This window comes from Hylobates moloch, unplaced genomic scaffold (assembly GCF_009828535.3).
Source record: "Hylobates moloch isolate HMO894 unplaced genomic scaffold, HMol_V3 SCAFFOLD_11, whole genome shotgun sequence".
NCBI classification, from domain to species: domain Eukaryota; kingdom Metazoa; phylum Chordata; class Mammalia; order Primates; family Hylobatidae; genus Hylobates; species Hylobates moloch.
Genome location: NW_026652286.1, coordinates 43,110,702 through 43,130,433, shown reverse-complemented (window position 1 = coordinate 43,130,433; position 19,732 = coordinate 43,110,702). Strand labels below are relative to the sequence as shown.

The following is a 19,732-nucleotide window of genomic DNA, read 5'->3' as shown; positions in this document are numbered from 1 at the left end:
GAAAAATGAGCAAGAGAGGAGAGAAATATTAAAAATTGTTAAGCATAAAGTTTGTGTGTGGGGGAGCCGGATGTTAGTCTTTCTAAAGATGAAAGAGTTCTGTGATGAAAATTAAGGAAATGGAAGATGGACGGAGGGAGACCCACATGAGCAAGAAAGTTAATGTGAGTTTAGAGGAAGGAAAACCAAAAGAGAAGGCTCTTCATCTTCTTGTAAGCTGGAGGCATAGCTGTATGTTCAAAGTTTGTGTTAAAAGAACCTGGAAGATGTATTACAGAGCAGTGCCCTTTAATGGAGCTTTCTGCAAAGATAGAAATAGTCTTTACCTAAATTGTCCAATATAGTAGCCACTAGTCACATGGGGTTATTGAGCACTTAAATTAGGTCTATTTAGCACTTAAATTTAGATGCTACTGAACGCTTAATTTTTTGTGATTGAGGTATGAATTTTTGTTTATTTTTGATTACTAGAAATAGCCACATTTGGGCAAGTGGCAATGCTATTAGATAGTATACTTCCAGATAAGTTAAACAGATTGTATGATTAATTGAGGCACTGGAATTGCAGGGTTCGTTTGACTTCTATAGGCACTAAAGCAGCAGAGTGCTTGATGTCATTGGAGCTTGGAGAAGGGGATACAGGAAGACAAGAAGCTGAGAAAAGGGTACCATTGAATCAGCCTGTTTTTCTACTGTCTGGCAAAGCAAGTCTTCTGTGGGTCATGTGGACACTGCGGGAGATGACCAGGCTTGCCTCTCTTGACAGTATCCTGCCTCCAAGGGACTGGCATGGAGCAAGGGGATCCCAGCAACAAGGGGCTGTGGAATATGCTCCCGTGGTAGCAGCTGAAGATTTGCGGAAGCCGTTGGTTCAGAATCGAGTCTGCCGTATTAGTTTGCACTGTATTAGGGAGACTCTGCAGAGAGATTCAGCCACATCCATAGAGTTAACACTTAAGCCAGAAAGTTCAACAGAAAATTTACTCATATGATTGGGAGTTTTGTTTGATTGGTAGGTTGAATGGTAACAATGTATGACCTAAATGAATTGATTTAAACATATTTTACTTGTTTGATCAAGATAATCTTGTCACCAAGAACACAAAACAATACCACTTCTGCATTCCTTTATGAGAACTGTTTAGTGGTATCAGGTCTATTGATATCTAGATATTTAGATATCAATAAAAATGAGAGTTTCTTGTGGGCAGGAACCATAGATTATGCTTCTCCATGTCTATGAGAACTTCCAGTGGATTTTGTTTAAGGACTAGGAATGGTAACAAGGGCTCATCATAGAAGGTGATTGAACTCTGTAATCCTAGTTACTCCAGATACTCTTCCTAGAAGGTGAAGGAGCATATGAAGATCAACAAGGAGAATTTCCAGGAATCATGTCAGCCTCCAATATCACCTCAACACATCCAGCTATCTTCTCATTGATGGGGATTCCAGGCCTGGAACACCTGCACATCTGGATCTCCATCCCCTTCTGCTCAGCATATACACTGGCCCTGCTTGGAAACTGCACCCTCCTTCTCATCATCCAGGCTGATGCAGCCCTCCATGAGCCCATATACCTCTTTCTGGCCATGTTGGCAGCCATCGACCTGGTCCTTTCCTCCTCAGCACTGCCCAAAATGCTTGCCATATTCTGGTTCAGGGATCGGGAGATCAACTTCTTTGCCTGTCTGGTCCAGATGTTCTTCCTTCACTTCTTCTCCATCATGGAGTCAGCAGTGCTGCTGGCCATGGCCTTTGACCGCTATGTGGCCATCTGCAAGCCACTGCACTACACCAAGGTCCTGACTGGGTCCCTCATCACCAAGATTGGCATGGCTGCTGTGGCCCAGGCTGTGACACTAATGACTCCACTCCCCTTCCTGCTGAGATGCTTCCACTACTGCCAAGCCCCAGTGATTGCCCACTGCTACTGTGAACACATGGCTGTGGTGAGGCTGGCGTGTGGGTACACTAGCTTCAACAATATGTATGGCATTGCTGTGGCCATGTTATTGGAATGTTGGATCTATTCTTTATCATCCTATCTTATATCTTTATCCTTCAGGCAGTTCTACAACTCTCCTCTCAGGAGGCTGCTACGAAGCATTTGGGACATGTGTGTCTCGCATAGGTGCCATCTTAGCCTTCTACACACCTTCAGTCATCTCTTCAGTCATGCACCGTGTGGCCCGCCATGCTGCCCCACATGTCCACATTCTCCTCGCCAATTTCTATCTGCTCTTCCCACCCATGGTCAATCCCATCATCTATAGCGTTAAGACCAAGCAGATCCATGACAGAGTCTTGGGAGTATTCCTGAGAAAGGATGTGTGAATAGAGAGTGAGGAATAAGTGGAAAAAGAGTGGGGCACAGTGAATGCTGTAGTGGGCCAGGGCTGTGATGAGAGTAGATGGCTGCTAGACTCTATGTTTAGTTCTTTTCTTGTATTATCAAAAGAATAAATGATGTCCTGAAGCTCAGTCCCAATAGTCTGTTTAGAATTTGTGGGTCTTCCATGGTGTATATGTGCCACATTTTCTTAATCCAGTCTATCGTTGTTGGACATTTGGGTCTTTGCCCTCTGGTAGCCTCTGGATTGAACCTGGTGACTGTGCTGTCTCCTCACAGAGCCCTGACTCCTGTCAGTAAACTTGACAGAGTCTTGACCCTCCGGCCTCATGGTGACTTTGCTGAAGGACACAAAGATGCTTCCAAGTTAATTTGCTTAAGAGAAGGCTGTGAAAATCTGAATTTCTATCTCTGACTTGTAGGACATTTGGTGAATTATCCACTCAAATTCCCGAGTTAGGACCCCTACTCCATCCAGTGCAGGAATTCCGCTATATTTTAATAGTTGATCCCTAAACTCTACCTAAACGCTGTCAGTGCTGGTGCACGTGCATCCTTTAGGCCTATTTATTCCAAGTGAGACAGCTCTGCTTGTTAGAAGCTTATTTCTTCAACTAAGCCAGTCTGTATTCTTTGACTTCTTTTTACCTCCTCATCCTCATGGCTATTCCATCTCATTAAATACTTTGAAGAAAAACCATATCCTCTGACATTTTATTATATATCACATAACTCTTTCTTTGTGCATAGATGTATCTTATGTTTTCAACAAGAATGTGAATTGTTTACTTATTTAATAATCTAGCCAAGTCTGTGCTATCAGCCAGGGACACAGACTGTTAAGAAAGGGATGCTGGACTTACGTTTATGTCCTCAGACAGAAGATGGAATAATTCCAATGGTTTGTGTTCTCTAAACTCACCATTCCAAGGCCCAGCATAGAAGAAATATGAGAAGTCAAAGAAGATGAGATGTGGGCATATTGACTTAGGTTTTGTTCTGTTTCATGCAAACTTAGGTACTCAAGAATTCCCTTAATATTAATCCTGAGAACTGCACCTCTGATGCTCCCTCATACCGAATCTCATGAGTTGAATTTTGTTCCTCTTTCCAATTTATATGTTAAAATCCTAACACCCAGCACTTCAGAATGTGACTGTATTTGGGGATAAAGTCTTTAAAGTAATACTTAAGTTAAAATGAGGTGATTAGGACGGGCCTTAATCCAATATGATGGGTGTCTATATAAGAAGAGAAAATTTGTACACAGACACAGGCAGAGTGAAGACCACGTAAAAATACAGAAAGACGGCCATGTACAAGCCAAGAAGAGCGGCCTCAGCAGCAACCAATTCTGCTTGGATCTTGGACTTCTATCTTCTAGAATTGTGAAGAAATAAATTTCTGTTTATTAGGCCACCCAGTTTGTTTTGCCTCTTATAGAAGCCCTAGAAAACTACTTTTGGCACCAGGAAGTAGGGTGCTACTGTAACTAATATCTAAAAATGTGGAAGTTGCTTGGAAACTGAGTAATGGGTTGAAGCTGAAAAAGTTTTGAGGTGCGTGTTAAAAAAGGCTAAGATTTCTTTGAAGAGACTGTAGGTAGAAATATGAATATTAAAGATGCTTTTAGTGAGGTCTCAGGAAGGAGGAACTGGAAGAAAGATGATCTGTGTTATCAAATGAAAAAGAACTTGGACAAATTGTGTTCTAGTGCTTTGTGGAAAGTAGAACTTGTAAGTGATGAACTTGAATATTTAGCTGAGGAGATTTCTAAGCAAAGTGCTGAAATTGTGACCCGGTTTGTTCTTGTTGCTTATGAGAGAGGAGGGAGATAAGTGGGAGAAGAATTTAAGCAAAAAGGAATCGGGAATTAAAGATTGAAAAATTCTCAGCATATCCATATTACAATAAATAAGTGTAATTTGGAAAGAATATCAAGGGTGTGGCTGGACAACCATTTTCTAAAAAGATTAGGTATATTAAATGAAATAAACCAGCACAGAATGACAGATACTGCATGGTCCCACTCATATTTGGGAGGTAAAGAAAAGTTGATGTTACAGAAGTAGAGACTAGAATAGTGGTTACCAGAGGCTTGGAAGAGTAGGGGGAAGAGGGTATAGGCAGGAGTTGGTTAATGGGTAGAAAATTGCCCTTTAGGTAGAAGGAATGTTATAGTATTCTATAGCACACTAGAATGACAATAGTTAATAATTTAGTATAGATTTCAGAACAGCCAGAGGAGTGGATTTTGAATGTTCAACACAATGAAATGATAAATATTTGAGGTGATAGATTATCTCAAATTGATTACCCTGATTTGATCATTACCAGTTGTATACATGTATGGAAATATTGCATGTACCCTCTAAATATGTACAATTAATATGTGCCAATTTTTAAAAAAAGGATTAGGCATGTGTTTATGGATACAATCAGCCATCTCAGCAGAAGCCAGGAATAGAGATGGGGCTATGCAGGAAAGACTCACGGGAATCCCTTTTATCTGATAGTTTGGACCCCATGAATTGCATCAAAGACCAACATGCTTTTTGAGAATTTTATTAGCAGCAGAAATGAACAGAGTTAGGATGACATGAAAGAAGGTAGTTGGACTTTCGGGATTCCAGAGGATGGCCCAATAGAGCTATTTAGCTGCAAACATGCATTATCCTTCAAGAAAAGGGAAAACATACCCTAAGGTGGTTCAGAGGTTGGCAGGGCTACCACTGCCACCACAAGCCCAAAAGACACAGATCCAGGAGGCTAGGCTGCCTCTTCCTTCGTTCCAGAGGGCAGAGCCAGCCCATTGGCTTCAGAAGGCCAGGGTGCCTCTAACCCAGGACTGAGGGGTTGGGGCTGCTGTCCATTGAGTCAAAAAGGATTATTCTGAGCCTTAAATCAAGTGTAATTTGCCCTGCTAGGTTTTAGACTTATTTGTGACTCATGACACTTTTATTCTGATTTCTCCTTTTTGAGTGGGAATGCCTACACTGTGCCTGTTCTACCATTATATTTTGGTCACAGGTAGCTTGTCTGGTTTCACAGGTTTATAGCTGGAGGGAAATTTCGCCTCAGGATGGATTCATACCTGAGTGTCGCATGAGTGATTTAGATATTACGTTTAGATGAGATTTTGTATTTACAGTTAACCCCTGGAATTGGGGATGCTTGTGCTTTGCATGCGGGAAGGACTAGACTTTAGGGAGCCAGAAGGCAGGGTGTTATGAGCTGAATTGTGTCCCCCTTCAGTAAACTCATATGTTGAAGTCCTAAACCCGAGTATCTCAGAGTAATATGACTGTATTTGGAGATAAGGTCTTCAAAGAGGTTAAGTGAAAATGAAGTTATTAGGATGGGACTCAATCTAATACAACAGGTGTCCGTATAAGAAAAGACACAAGGAGAAGAGGATAATGTCCAAGCCGAGGAGAGGCCTGAAAAGGAATCCACCATATGCCACACCTTGACCTGCACATCCAGCTTCCAGAATTGAGAAAATAGGTTTCTGTACTGAAACCATCCACTCTGTGGTATTTTGTTATTACAGCCCAGGAAAATGAGTATATTTTCATACATCATCTTCCACAAATACATTGTTGTACTTCTTTTTTTGTGACCCCTTTCATTGTTTCCTCAGAGACTACTGTTGAGGAAGTATCTCTATCTCTCTCTATATTAGTTAACTTTGAAACAATCTCCAAGCATTTGTCAGGTGTGGTGTAGAAGGTTGGAAGCTGTGCAGGAGACAAGGGTATTGCAAGAACCTACACTCTTGCTTCTCCTTATATTCCATCACTGCTCCCATAAATCTCTCAGACACAAAGACAAATGCCTCATGTAGTCAGCATCTCCTGATTATTTTGTCTGAGAATAGTTGGGGCAGGTGGGCAGCTAAAAAATAAACACTAAGTTGTAACCACATGTAAACAAACATAGAAAAGAGCATGAATTTAAAAAGCTACTTCCAACGAGAGAAATCTTATTCTCCCATTGACTTATACGAGGAATAACATCATCCTTAAGGTCATATCTATCCTCAGTGGAGAAATAATTTAGTTCCCAGAACAAGTCCAGTAGTATAAGAATCCCATAGACAGGTAATATATCAATATAAGTCCAGTAGTATAAGGATCCCATAGACAGGTAATATATCAATATAACATTAGCACAGCCAGGATTAGTCACAAACAGTAAAAGGAAAATTACCTTCTGTATGAGCTCATTTGAGTTTAGCACACAATCAAAACATGAATAAGAAATATGAGTAGCCTACAGGCACATATAATTTTATACCCATACATAGAATGCAAGATTAGGATAAAGGAAACTTGATGCAGTCATCTGGGCCTAGAGGCAGTACTTCTAATCACTCAAAAACTAGGTCATCCCAACATTCCAAGCTAGGACACAGAGCTGCACATCATCCTTAAAGTAGGATCAATGCTTGAGTATAGGATCCTGTTCTGCCTAGCGACCCTCACAACACCTTCCCACCTACGTGTTCCTTAAGCCAGGAGTCTTGGTGTTGTCTTTGATTTCTTTTTCTCTCACAGCCTAGAGCTAATTTCTCAGGAATTCCCACTGGCACTTAAAAAATAGATATAAAATCTGATATATCTGATTTCTCTCCATATATATGATTAACACATTGATTTGGAAACACCATCTTCTCTCTGGATGCCTACAATAGCATTTGTAATCCTTTCTCTGCTTTCATCCTCATCATCTTGTGCTGTCCCATTAAGTCAGAAGCAATATTTTAAAAACATATGTCAAATAATGTCAATTCACTGCTCAAACTGGGCTTTTATTCTGAGAGAAATTATGAACCTTTGCAAAGTGAAATCCTTACATGGCTTATATGGTTTGGCTCTGTGTCCACACCCAAATCTCATCTCAAATTGTAATCCCCACATGTCAGAGGAGGGGACCTGGTGGGAGGTGATAGGATCATGGGGGCAGATTTCCCCCTTGATGTTCTGTTTAAAAGTGTGTGGCCCTGCCCCCCCTTCTCTTTTTCCTGCTCCGCTGTGGTAAGACCTGCTTGCTTCTCCTTCATCTTCTGCCATGACTAAGTTTCCTGAGGCCTCCCAGCCATGCTTCTGTACAGCCTGCAGGAACTGTGAGTCAATCAAACCTCTTTTCTCCATGAAATTACCCAGTCTCAGGTAGTTCTTCATAGCAGTGTGAGAACAGACTGATACAATGGCCTACAATGTTCTGTGTGATCACATCACAGCTAACTGAAAAAAAAAAAAAAAAAGCAGCACCCAGGTATGGGTAGGGCACATTATATCCACAGGATCAACAACAAGACTGATATTAATAGGTACTTGACTTCAAAAAAAGCAAGTCAAGGCAGAATACAATTAATGTACTAAAGTGGATGAAAGAAGAATTGCCCATTTAAAAACCTATTCAAATTGAAATAGAATTTTAGATACAGACCCAGGAGGTGAGTCATCTTTCACTAAGATAATTTTACAAATGAGCAAAAGTCGATGGAATGTGTCACTATATGGCCTGTAATAAAAGCAAAAATAAAAGTTTTTCAGGCAGAAAAAAAATGATCCAGATGGAAACATGAAAAAGCTGGAGGGAATGAAGAACACCAAAGCAAACATGCATATGAATGTAAAAGAATCTAGATTTTACAAAAGAAAAGATAGGGTGGGGAGGATGTCAATGAATTAAACACAGTCAAAGTATTCCAATATTCCAGCAGTTATCTCCAGCACAGTTTGAGCCAATGGCCCCACTGCCCACTCCCCCACTCCGTGTGCTTCTTATCCTGCTCCTATGATGTCAGGATTACCCATTCAGAATGGAGTTGGGGGCAAAGTAAGGTGCTTTGTTCACAAAAACCCTGTCTATTCTATCTGGCTCTTGTCTGGCTTTTATCTGGCTTTGGCCATATTAGGTTTTGGTGAGGTGCTTTTTAATACAAGCTGTATCCCCATGGCCTGGCTGTACATTGTTAATTTAGGCTGCAACTTTAAATGTACTATGTAGGAATTCCACTTTATCCCAGCATCCCAAAAGATCAGACTTATCAAGGAGGAGGGCGAGTCCACACACTTGAGGGCCAACTGTTACAGAAGGGGAAGTTAATTCCAGGGTACCCGTGTGAGAAGGGAGTGGGTATGACTGAGTTACAGGGTTCTGAGATTGCTTTTAAAAATTATGGGGAATTAGGGTAGACAAAATCCATGGAGAACTCTAGTGAAAAGCATCTTCTCAGGCCCTTGAAAAATAGCACACATTAAGTCAGTTGTAGGTAGAAAGATCACCCTTTATCATTTACAGATGATTGGTAATTTCCTAATTATTAATAAGGAATCACATTCATAGTGGCCTCTTGTTTATCTACTTAGATCCTCCTATCCTTGTGAGTTAGAAAATATTGTAAAAGTTATCTCTACCTTAGAGATAAGAAAAATAGGTCAGGGATCAGACAGGTGCAAGATCAAGGTCACGAGCTGGTTATTAATGCATATCTCAGGCCAATATGAAATATGAATGCAAAATAAAATGCCTGATGGATGACCTTGTCCTGGTCAGGCTGGACTCCCTGCCCTTTCAAGTTAATTCTGACAGGAGTTGCCTGCAGTGTATATTTTCTGATGAGGCTGGCTTTCTTTGAAGACACTGTAAGGATAAAGAGTAAGGAGAGGCACAGCAAACACTAAGACACAAGCCAGCTCCACCTGAAATGCTCACAGCCTCTGGCAAGTAGGGCATGACCCCTGATAGTCACAGCTCAGCGCCACTAGCTGGGGAGGAGGCATGGGCTGTAGGAAACAAGGATACAGTCCTTGGGTCAGGGGAGTCCCCTTGCATCAACCCAGAGAGAGGAGGCCAGAGATGTCTCTGAGGACTCTGCTCAAGTGCAGCAGTTTCTGCTTCCACAGCCTTCTGGGAGAAGGGCAGAGGTTGGTGAGGATTAAAGCCAGCTGCTCGCTTCCCAGCTTCCTCCTCCTAAGACTCCTTAGACTGAAAGAGGAAGGCGGCACTGGTGCTGCATGAAGCTAATGAAAAGGGCCCAGGATTGTAAGTCAGGCTGAGGACTGTGGATAGAGCTGCAACTCAGGGAAATAGGAAACAAGTGATGTTGTTGGGGTGAGCAGGAAGGTGGGAGTGAGCAGGAAGGTGGGAGTGAGCAGGAAGGTGGGAGTGAGCAGGAAGGTGGGAGTGAGCAGGAAGGTGGGGGCACTCTCAATTTCTTCCCATAACCAGTCCTGATCTTAGGCATCAGCTCTCCAACCCTGTTATTGCTTCTACTCTGGTCCTTCAATACAGGGAACAGAAGTCTTGATAGTCCCTCCCAACTGTTTGGTACACAAACTCCAGATGCTCTCCCCACCACAGAGGATGCCTGCTTCCTTCCCATGCCAAACACTGTGGGCAATCTCCAAGAAGTCTTAGCTGATTATTCCAGTTTGGATCTGTCACTTCTCACCTCCTGTCATTGCTTTTTTTAACCCCTGCAAATGCCCCCATCCCGGTTAAAGGGCTTCTGCATTAGTCAAGGGGAAGAAAATGGGGCCTGAACTAGAAAGATGGCAGGGAAAGGTAAGAAATACGTTATCTTTGAGGTTCTTCTACCAGAAGCAGAGTCTTGAAGTATCGTGATTATCCTTCCTTGTCTGGTTCTAAGTTTTTCAGATATGTCATTCTGATATCCTTTTAAGATAAAGGTATAGGCAACCAAATAGATTCAGTATTAACTGAGTCCATTCTGGGTACGGAGGCCCCTTTTAAGGAGAAATAGAAGATAAATCCTTTGAGCATGGACATCTTAGTTCCGAAAACAATGAACAGTCTGGACAAAACTTGCACTACAGAGGAGGTCTTAGTTTCTGGATATTAGGGGAAGAAGACTGGCTCCATTCACACTCCTACTCCGAGCATTTCATTCTGAGGAGTTGATTTTAGATGAACTTCAAAGGAAGTAAGATTTATGAACTGTTAGACACCCTGTCTTTTCAGGAAGAAATCTGATAGAAGAGATGCCTTTTTTTTTTTCATGAAGATGTGTAGACAGCTCACAGGGTGGTTAGTGATGTTTAAAAGTTGAATGGAGGAATCTAGGCGGACATGCAGACTCAAAGTAAAACGTGGGTTTTGTGGAAAATACATATTGAGATAAGGTAAAGGTGCAGCAGGTTTGTGGGATTGTTTCATAGTATTTTAGAAGAGTTTCTTAGATGCCAGGCATGTTTCTAAGTACTGATACGTACTTGAAAATAAAAATGTCTGTTGTCATAAGGGCTTGTTCCTGACAAAAATGCACAAACATTATGAATATTTAAAATAGTGTTTTCCGTTAAGAAGAGAATTTTATTCTGGTGCAGGTGACAAAGTATTGTAATTGGGATGCTTAGAACTTCCATCCTGGATGCATTTTAAATGAGAAGATAACCCAAATTCTGAGCTTAAGTCACATGAGGGGAGTAGTACTCTGAGAAATATGTCTTCCAGTAATCTAGTAGTCATATTTTATTTAGTGAAATGTTCCACACCTATGTATGTTAGAGGCTGGGTTTACAGAAGGAAAATAGGTAGAGTTTCTTAACTCTAGTCCCTTCACTTCATGATATGGTGGGTAATTGCTTAAGGATAAATATTGGAGAACAAAGTGGAACTTTGTGAACCTGTTAGGATTCTTTTGTAGCAGTAGTTGCTGAGAGATGCTGTGGCTTGAACAACGGTGATGGCGTTGGAAGGGTGGCAGTGTTGGAAACGCAATGGGCAACGTGGAGATTTACTATGTAGGATGATCCAGTGGTGTTTGCTGATGATTAAATATGATGCAGGAAGAATAGAGAAGAATCCAGGATGACTTGATTCTAGGTTGAGCAACTGGTTGGGCAGGATGTTATGTTCTGAGATATGGGCAGCACAAGAAAAGAAGTAGTCATGATTTCTGCCTCAGGCATGACAGGTTTGACATATCTGTGAGGAAAATATGTGGGGATATCGAGTATGGAGTTGGATATTCTAGTCTGGAGCTTACAAGGAATGTAAGATATGTAAATTTGTGTTTGTTTCAGGATATGTTTATATTCTCAATGGTCAACAAGTAGACCACCTAGAAAGATGCAATATTCAAGGTCTTTTCAGGAGCAGTATTCTCTTTCTTCACCTAAGTTTCAAGTTTTCCCCTACTACTGGATAATTTTCTTCAGCTAAAGACATGATACTTCTGTTCTAACACACACACACACACACACACACACACACACACTTGACTTGGCTTTCCATTTTAGCCAGTGCCCTATTTACTTGCTGTCCTTTGCTTCCAAATTCCTCAAAGTTAGCCATGTTAACAAACTTCAATTCCCCTCTTATCTATTCTAACTCAGTCAAGTCAGGCTTTGCCTGTCTCTATTCTAGCAAAATTGCTTTTATCAAGGTATCCAATCCTCTTGTGTAATTCTAAACACAAGGCCAATTGTGTTTTCAAATTCTTTGACTCATCAGTAGCATTTTACATGGTAATAATCCCCTTGTTAATAAACTATATTCTATATACTAAGAAACATTCCCAAATAATGTACTATCTTAATAGTTTCTACTGTCACTTTCCCTTGCGAATGTCTCAGTGTGCTCCAACTCCTCTCCCATCCATTCTTAATGTTGGGATTCAGTTTTGGGTTCTCTGGTTCTCTTTTCTGTGAACATTTACTATCTGGATGATCTCAGTTTCGTGGCTTTAAATATGATTTATTTTCTATACATATTACCCTATTCACTTGAATTTCTGGTATCTCAAACTCACCACGTTCAAAAATTGAAGTCTTGAGCTCCTCCTTTATTTATTTATTTATTTATTTATTTCTATTATTATACTTTAGGGTTTAGGGTACATGTGCACAATGTGCAGGTTTGTTACATATGTATCCATGTGCCATGTCATTTTGCTGAGCTCCTCCTTTCATGCTTTCCCCATCTCAGTTGGGAGCAGCTCCTATCAGTTGTTTATGTCAAAAATCAGGGTGTCATCTTCGACTCCCTGTTGTCTCACTTCCTATATCTAACCTGTCAAAAATACCATTGACACATTTTAAAAATATATCCCCAATCCTATTACTTCCCACTACATACACTGCTACCTTGATTCTGAGCCAATGTTCTCCCTTCCTTGGATTCCTGCAATAGTCTCCAGGTACTTTCCCCCAATTCTACCCTTCCCTCTTTGTGCTATTCTCCATCATAGATGCCAGGGAAAACTTTAAAAGTATAAGTCAGATATATCTCCTCTCTGCTGAAAACAATGTCCTTGATTCTGAGAGAAATGAGGAACTTTTGCAAAGTCCACAAAGGCCTATGGGGCCCTGTGTGATCTGGCCCCACTGTTCTGACGTGATTCTCCTGCTCATTTGCTTCATCCTACCTGTGCTGGCTGTCTGCTGATATTTGAATAACAGGTGTTTTTATGTCTTGGGGTATTTTCTCTGGCTGTTCCATTTTCTTAGACTGTTCCTTTCCCCTGGTTGACTCCTATATTCCAAATCTATTATGGTCTTCTCATGTCCTGTCATCTCCCCTTTTTGTTGTGGGAACCATTTGAGTGCAGGTGTAGGTTGATAGCACCTTACTCAGCTGCATCCCACCCCACAGTTTCTCTGCTTTATTGCATGGGCACCTCAGGGATCTCATTCTGTTATTCTGGTGCATGTATGGACCTGAAAATGCAAGGAAATCTACACTCCTTGGGTCATCTTTGACCTATGGGGTGTGGTAGCCAGTGGATAAAAGTTCCCCTCTTCTGTGTCTAGAGTGGACAATTCTTTGGTCCCTTCTCTATGGTTCTTCATGTGGAATTGGATTATCCATCTCAGAAAGGCAACTTTGGATCTATATTTTCTTTCCTGTTCCACTCCTTCATCCTATTCTTGTTCACTGTATAGTTGTTCTGTATATACCACTGGCATGAAATTTTAGTTTGACGTTTAAGGAAGTGAAGCTAAGTATTTCCTCACCTCATTCAATTTTTCTCAAATTTATTTTCTAATGAGGTGTATAATTAGAGCTTTTTATTTCAAATTTCAACTTCTCCTGCTCCCTATCTTGAAATGCCTATCATAACTGCCCTATTCCTGGATTTTTAAATCACAACAATGAAACTTTGTATAATATGTAATTTAATCACGATGTCCTTTTATTATCCTTCTCCAACCTTTAGCAAACTTATTCTACTAAGGGATCCACCTGTTTTGTTCATAAATTTTTCCTTAACCTCTTCAGTAAAAATATTTAAATAGTTGTCATTAAATTGTTAATATATTTTCTGAATGACATGGATTTAAAATTTGAAAAGATGCTTGAGAACTGTAGAAATGTAATAACTTACAGTTAGGGCAGAAGCAGGAGAAGGAAGTGAGACACTCTGGAGCTGGGAAACAGGAATATGGTGGTACACAAGAGAAAAGTGAGTTTTAAGCAGGAGAGTGGTCAATTCAGATAAAAGTTTCTCAGAGGTCCAGTTGCATGAAGCCAGGTAAGTGATAAGGGCACCATCATCATGGAGGTCATTGATTTTCACAGTAAAAGGACTTTTTGGTTTGTGATGGGAATAAAATCCAGATTGATATGTTTCAAAACCAATTATCCTTGAGAGAGTGGAGATTGTAGACATTTCTACATGTTTTGCTATAAAGAAAAGCAGAGGTTTGAATAAAGGGAGGAGGATTTAATGTCACGGTAGATTAATCAACATAAATAATTTTTTAAAAAGTAACAGTTCTACAGAAGAGAAATATAAATGACAAAGATCTGCACACTAAGGAATTATACAAAATGATTTTATACATAATCACACTTAACCTCCCTATACCCCTCAGATAAAGGTAGTTCAGTGCTATTTCCCATTAACAGAGAAGGAAACAAATTAGTACATAAGTGATTTGTGCAAGGTCTGCCACTAGAATATGTGGCAGTCATGATTTCAGCCAGTAACTTTAGATTCTAAACATTTTCCAGATCTTATGGAAGGAAGTTAGTTTTCAGTTTGGTTATGCTGGATGCAGGTTGCATATAGGGCATCTAGGTGGAAACAATAAGCCTAGTTACTTAGGACTTGGGAATCGGTAGAAAGAAGGACTCAAATATGGCTGACACTATTAGCTATAATATCTTAGAGCAATTATATTTCACAACAGTTTTTTTGAAAAAGAGACCCAGTTTTTGTTTTCAATATTTACTTTGTTCTGTGACTATTAAGTGTTTGAAGTGCATTATCTCATTTAATCTTCAAAAGAATCTCATTAAGTGGATCCTATATTTTATATTTTGTATAAATATATAAATTTTATACAAACATATATTTTATAATTTTATAACAACATACTTGGTAAAAACTGGGTAACTCTAGTGTTTAAGGATCTGAAAAAAGAACAATGACCAGAACAAGATAAAAAGGTGAAAAATTGTTAACAAGAAGGATATTTGGAAGTCAGAAGTCAGTCTTGCTAAAGATGAGAGCGAATTCTCCTGTGATGAAAAGAAGGAACTGGAAGACAGGTGGAGGGAGAGTCACACGCACAGGGAGTTTAACATGAGTTTCAGTGGAGCACCAAAAGAGGACCTTTCATTTTCTCAGTATGCTTGCAGCATGGCTGTGTTTACAGAGACCTGTGAATACTGAGAAGATATGAAAGATATACTGTAGAGCAGTGGTCTTCAACAAATTTCTGCAATGATGAAAATATTCTTGGTAGTCACTAGTCACATGTGGCTATTGAGCACGTGAAAAGTGTTTTGTATAAATGTGAAATTAAATATAAATTTAGGTTTACATAGTGACATATGGCTAGTAGCAACCATATCAGATAAAGTAGTTTTAGGGAAAATACGCAGATTGTGTGATTAATTTGGGCATTAGAAACCAATGGGTTTGACTTATACATGGACTCAACTCAGATTTCAGGAGAGAAAATCGGCTCTTGCATTTGGGAATTTAGCTTAACTGAAAGGCAGAATGGTACCAATGTATGTGCTAAAGAAATGAATTGATTTAAACATATTTTCACTTCTTTTTTCAAGGTATTCATGACATCACCAAGAACACAGAAAACACTACATATACTCCATTCCTTTATGACAGTTGTCTTGGGATATCCATTCTACGGATATTTAATATTCTATCTACTCAATGAGATTCAAATTTCTTTGAGGGTAGAAAATATGGATTATGCTTCTCCATGTTTATGAAGGCTGCTAGGTTACTTTGTTTAACGTCTAGCAATGGAAACAAGAGGTAATCTTTGCAGGTGGGATATCACAGATTGAACTCTAATCATATATACTGTAGAAAGTATATATAGAAGGTGAAGAAGCCCTGTAAAAATTGACAAGGAGATTTTCCAGGAGCCATGCTTCCCTCTAATATCACCTCAACACATCCAGCTACCTTTTTGTTGGCAGGAATTCCTGGTTTGGAACACCTGCATGCCTGGATCTCCATCCCCTTCTGCTTTGCTTATACTCTGGCTCTGCTAGGCAACTGTACCCTTCTCTTTGTTATCCAGGCTGATGCAGCCCTCCATGAGCCCATGTACCTCTTTCTGGCCATGTTGGCAACCATTGACTTGGTTCTTTCTTCTACAACGCTGCCCAAAATGCTTGCCATATTCTGGTTCAGGGATCGGGAGATCAACTTCTTTGCCTGTCTGGTCCAGATGTTCTTCCTTCACTCCTTTTCCATCATGGAATCAGCAGTGCTGCTGGCCATGGCCTTTGACCGCTATGTGGCCATCTGCAAGCCACTGCACTACACCATGGTCCTGACTGGGTCCCTCATTACCAAGATTGGCATGGCTGCTGTGATCCGGGCTGTGACACTAATGACTCCACTCCCCTTCCTGCTGAGACGCTTCCACTACTGCCGAGGCCCAGCGATTGCCCATTGCTACTGTGAACACATGGCTGTGGTAAGTCTGGCGTGTGGGGACACTAGCTTCAACAATATCTATGGCATTGCTGTGGCCATGTTTATTGTGGTGTTGGATCTGCTCTTTGTTATCCTGTCTTATGTCTTCATCCTTCAGGCGGTTCTCCAGCTTGCCTCTCAGGAGGCCCGCTACAAGGCATTTGGGACATGTGTGTCTCAAATAGGTGCCATCCTGTCCACCTATACTCCAATAGTCATCTCTTCAGTCATGCACCGTGTAGCCCGCTGTGCTGCCCCTCATGTCCACATACTCCTTGCTATTTTCTATCTCCTTTTCCCACCCATGGTCAATCCTATCATATATGGAGTCAAGACCAAGCAGATTCGTGATTATGTGCTCAGTCTATTCCAGAGAAAGAACATGTAGATGGATAGTTTTCTTTTTTATCCCACTGGCCAAGTAATGAGAATGCTGGATTGGGGTTGAGAGGAAAAATCTAAAAAGGAAAATTGCAGAATGTCTTTGGCAATTCTCTAGTATGACAAGGAAAATGAGGTTTCATTCCTCACAGATCTACGAGTCAGGTCAATCCAGGAGTGCACCTATAGTCTGGTCCGATAGCAGAGGTTTGACCTTCCCATTGTCATAGACTCATCACATGGCTAAGGAAGACAAACCTCTCAAAGTGGTATTGTAATCTAGGTGAAAGACAGTAGGAATATTGGCTGAGATTGGCCCAAACAGCTGAGTTACCCAAACAGGTGACTTCTTTATCCTGGTATGAGTGAGGAAATGTACCACAAGTTTTGTGACCCCAAAACCATTATTCCTTTTAGTACTGAAATTACCCCCATGTCTTTTCTGACAAGTACCCTCCACCTTTTGCCACTCTTTTTTTTTCTTTTTCTTTTTTTTTTTTTGAGACGGAGTCTCGCTCTGTTGCCCAGGCTGGAGTGCAGTGGCACGATCTCGGCTGACTGCAAGCTCCGCCTCCTGGGTTCACGCCATTTTCCTGCCTCAGCCTCTCCGAGTAGCTGGGACTACAGGCGCCCGCCACCACGCCCAGCTAATTTTTTGTATTTTTTAGTAGAGACGGGGTTTCACTGTGGTCTCGATCTCCCGACCTCGTGATCCACCCGCCTCGGCCTCCCAAAGTGCTGGGATTACAAGTGTGAGCCACCGCGCCCAGCCACTTTTGCCACTCTTTATAGCTTACTATCTTCCAATTTTATTTCTACAGTTAGACAGCTCCATTTATAAGTAGATCTATTTCTTCCATTAAGTCAGTTCCTTTTTTACTTCCTTCCTGATAGACATGGCCAATTCCTTTAGTGAACACTTATCAAGAGTCCACTGATGTTCCTTTTTATCAATTTATATCATGTATCTAGCTTTTCACATGCATGTATTTTCCCTCCAAAATACTTAGTAATATTTATTAAATGAATGGATAGAAGAGCTGAATACTATCTTTGAACTATGGACCATGAAAACAGAAATAACACCCTTCCCTCTTGAAGCTGAGACTTCTGAAAATAAGAAAATACAATACTGTCACGCACTGCATAATGAAGTTTTGGTCAGTGATGGATCACCTATATGATGGTGATTGCATAACATTATAGTACCATATATTTCCTGTATGTTTTTTAACTTTTAAGTTACATGTACAGGTTTGTTATCTAGGTAAACCCATGTTATGTGGGTTTTGTTGTACAGATTATTTCATCACCCAAGTATTAAGCCTAGTATTCATTAGCTATTTTTCTGTTTAAATACACAAATACTTACTGTGTTACAATTGCCTACAATATTGGGTTTGTAGCCTAGGAGCAACAGGCTATACCGTATAGCTTAGGTGTATAGCAAGCGATACCGTCTAGGTTTGTGTAAGTACACTCTATGATGTTCACAGGTTGATAAAATCACCTGAGGACACATTTCTCAGAATGTATCCCCATCATTAAGCAATATATGACTAGTTAGACATGATTGTAGTTGTGGTAGACTGTATTACTGTCCACCAATATTTAGTCTCCTGTCCTTCTATCATGGGTAGGGTATTTCCTTCACTCCACCAATTTTAAACTTTGCTGTGTGACTTGATTTGGCCAATGAAATTTGAGTAGCCCTGAAATGTACTTCGAGAATCAGAAAGCGTATTAAAAAAATAATAGATGCTAGTGAGGTTGTAGAGAAAAGGAAACACTTATATACTGCTGGTAGGAGTGTAAATTATTTCACCCATTATAGAAAGCTGTGGGTGATTCCTCAAAGACCTAAAAACAAATACCATTTGACTGAGTGATCCTTTACCGGGTGTGTGCCCAAAGGAACCTAAGTTGTTCTACCCTAAAGATAACACGTATGTGTACATTCACTGTAGCACTATTCACAATAGCCAAGACACAGAATCAACCTAAATGCCTATCAACAGTTGACTGGATAAAGAAAATGTGATACATATGCACCATGGAATACTATGCAGCCATCAAAAAGAATAAGATCATGTCCTTTGCAGGAACATGGATGGAGCTAGAGGCCATTATTCTTTGCAAACTAAAAGGGGAATAGAAAAATAAAATACCACATGTTCTCACTTATAAGAGGGAACTAAACAATGAGAACACATGGACACAAAGAGGAACAGACACTGGGGCCTATTTAAGGTAGGAGGGAGAGGATCAGGAAAAATAACTATCAGGTACTACGCCTAGTACCTGGGTGATTAAAGAACTTGTACAACAAACTCCCGTGACACAAGTTTATTTATATAACACACCTGCACATGTACCTCTAACCTAAAATAAAAGTTAAACAGGACACTATATTGGTGCAAAGATTGAATGGAAAGGAACAGAAAGACAAGAAGTTGCCTGGTCCATATAGACACGTGTTATTGCAGAGGTATGTGATACATATGCACCATGGAATACTATGCAGCCATCAAAAAGAATAAGATCACGTCCTTTGTGGGAAGATAGATGGAGCTAGAGGTCATTATTCTTTGCAAATTAAAGTGTGCATTAACTTTCCTCCTTTCTTTCCCCTCTGCTACAAAACCCGGCAAATTTCCAGTTAGAGATTGTGACAAAGCCAAAGTCCACCCACAATGAGTAAGAAGTGTAAATGAGAAATAAACTGTGTTTGAGCTGCTAAAAACAAAAATTAAAATTTAAAATATGGCTGGAAGGCTTGGTTTATCTTTCATTCTTTCCCTCTACCAGAAGAATAAGCATATCACAGCCTAGGCTCATGATGAAGATCCATGGAGCAGATGTGAATCTGACTCACTGCCTGTAGCATAGTCATAACTGACCCACAGTGTTCATATAACATGAACAAGGATGATTTTGTTGTTTTTGTAGTGAACCACTGAAATTTGGGAGTTGTTTGTTTCATAGCCTTACCCAAGGAACACCAATTGCTGGAGTTGTGAGTTCTACCTTGCATTTCAACTCATGACAGCTCAAGACTG

The 19,732-nt window shown here is 40.4% G+C and overlaps 1 protein-coding gene and 1 pseudogene across 1 annotated transcript; both read left to right on the top strand.

The window, feature by feature from the left end:
• Nucleotides 1-1,394: 1,394 nt before the first annotated feature.
• Nucleotides 1,395-2,337, top strand: LOC116477371 (olfactory receptor 52K2-like; annotated as a pseudogene).
• Nucleotides 2,338-9,918: 7,581 nt separating this feature from the next.
• On the top strand, nucleotides 9,919-16,680 carry LOC116477369 (olfactory receptor 52K1). Its single transcript, XM_032168081.2, has 2 exons — nucleotides 9,919-9,931; nucleotides 15,788-16,680. The coding sequence occupies exons 1-2, from the start codon at nucleotides 9,919-9,921 to the stop codon at nucleotides 16,678-16,680; spliced, it is 906 nt and encodes a 301-aa protein (XP_032023972.2).
• The last annotated feature ends 3,052 nt before the right edge of the window (nucleotides 16,681-19,732 follow it).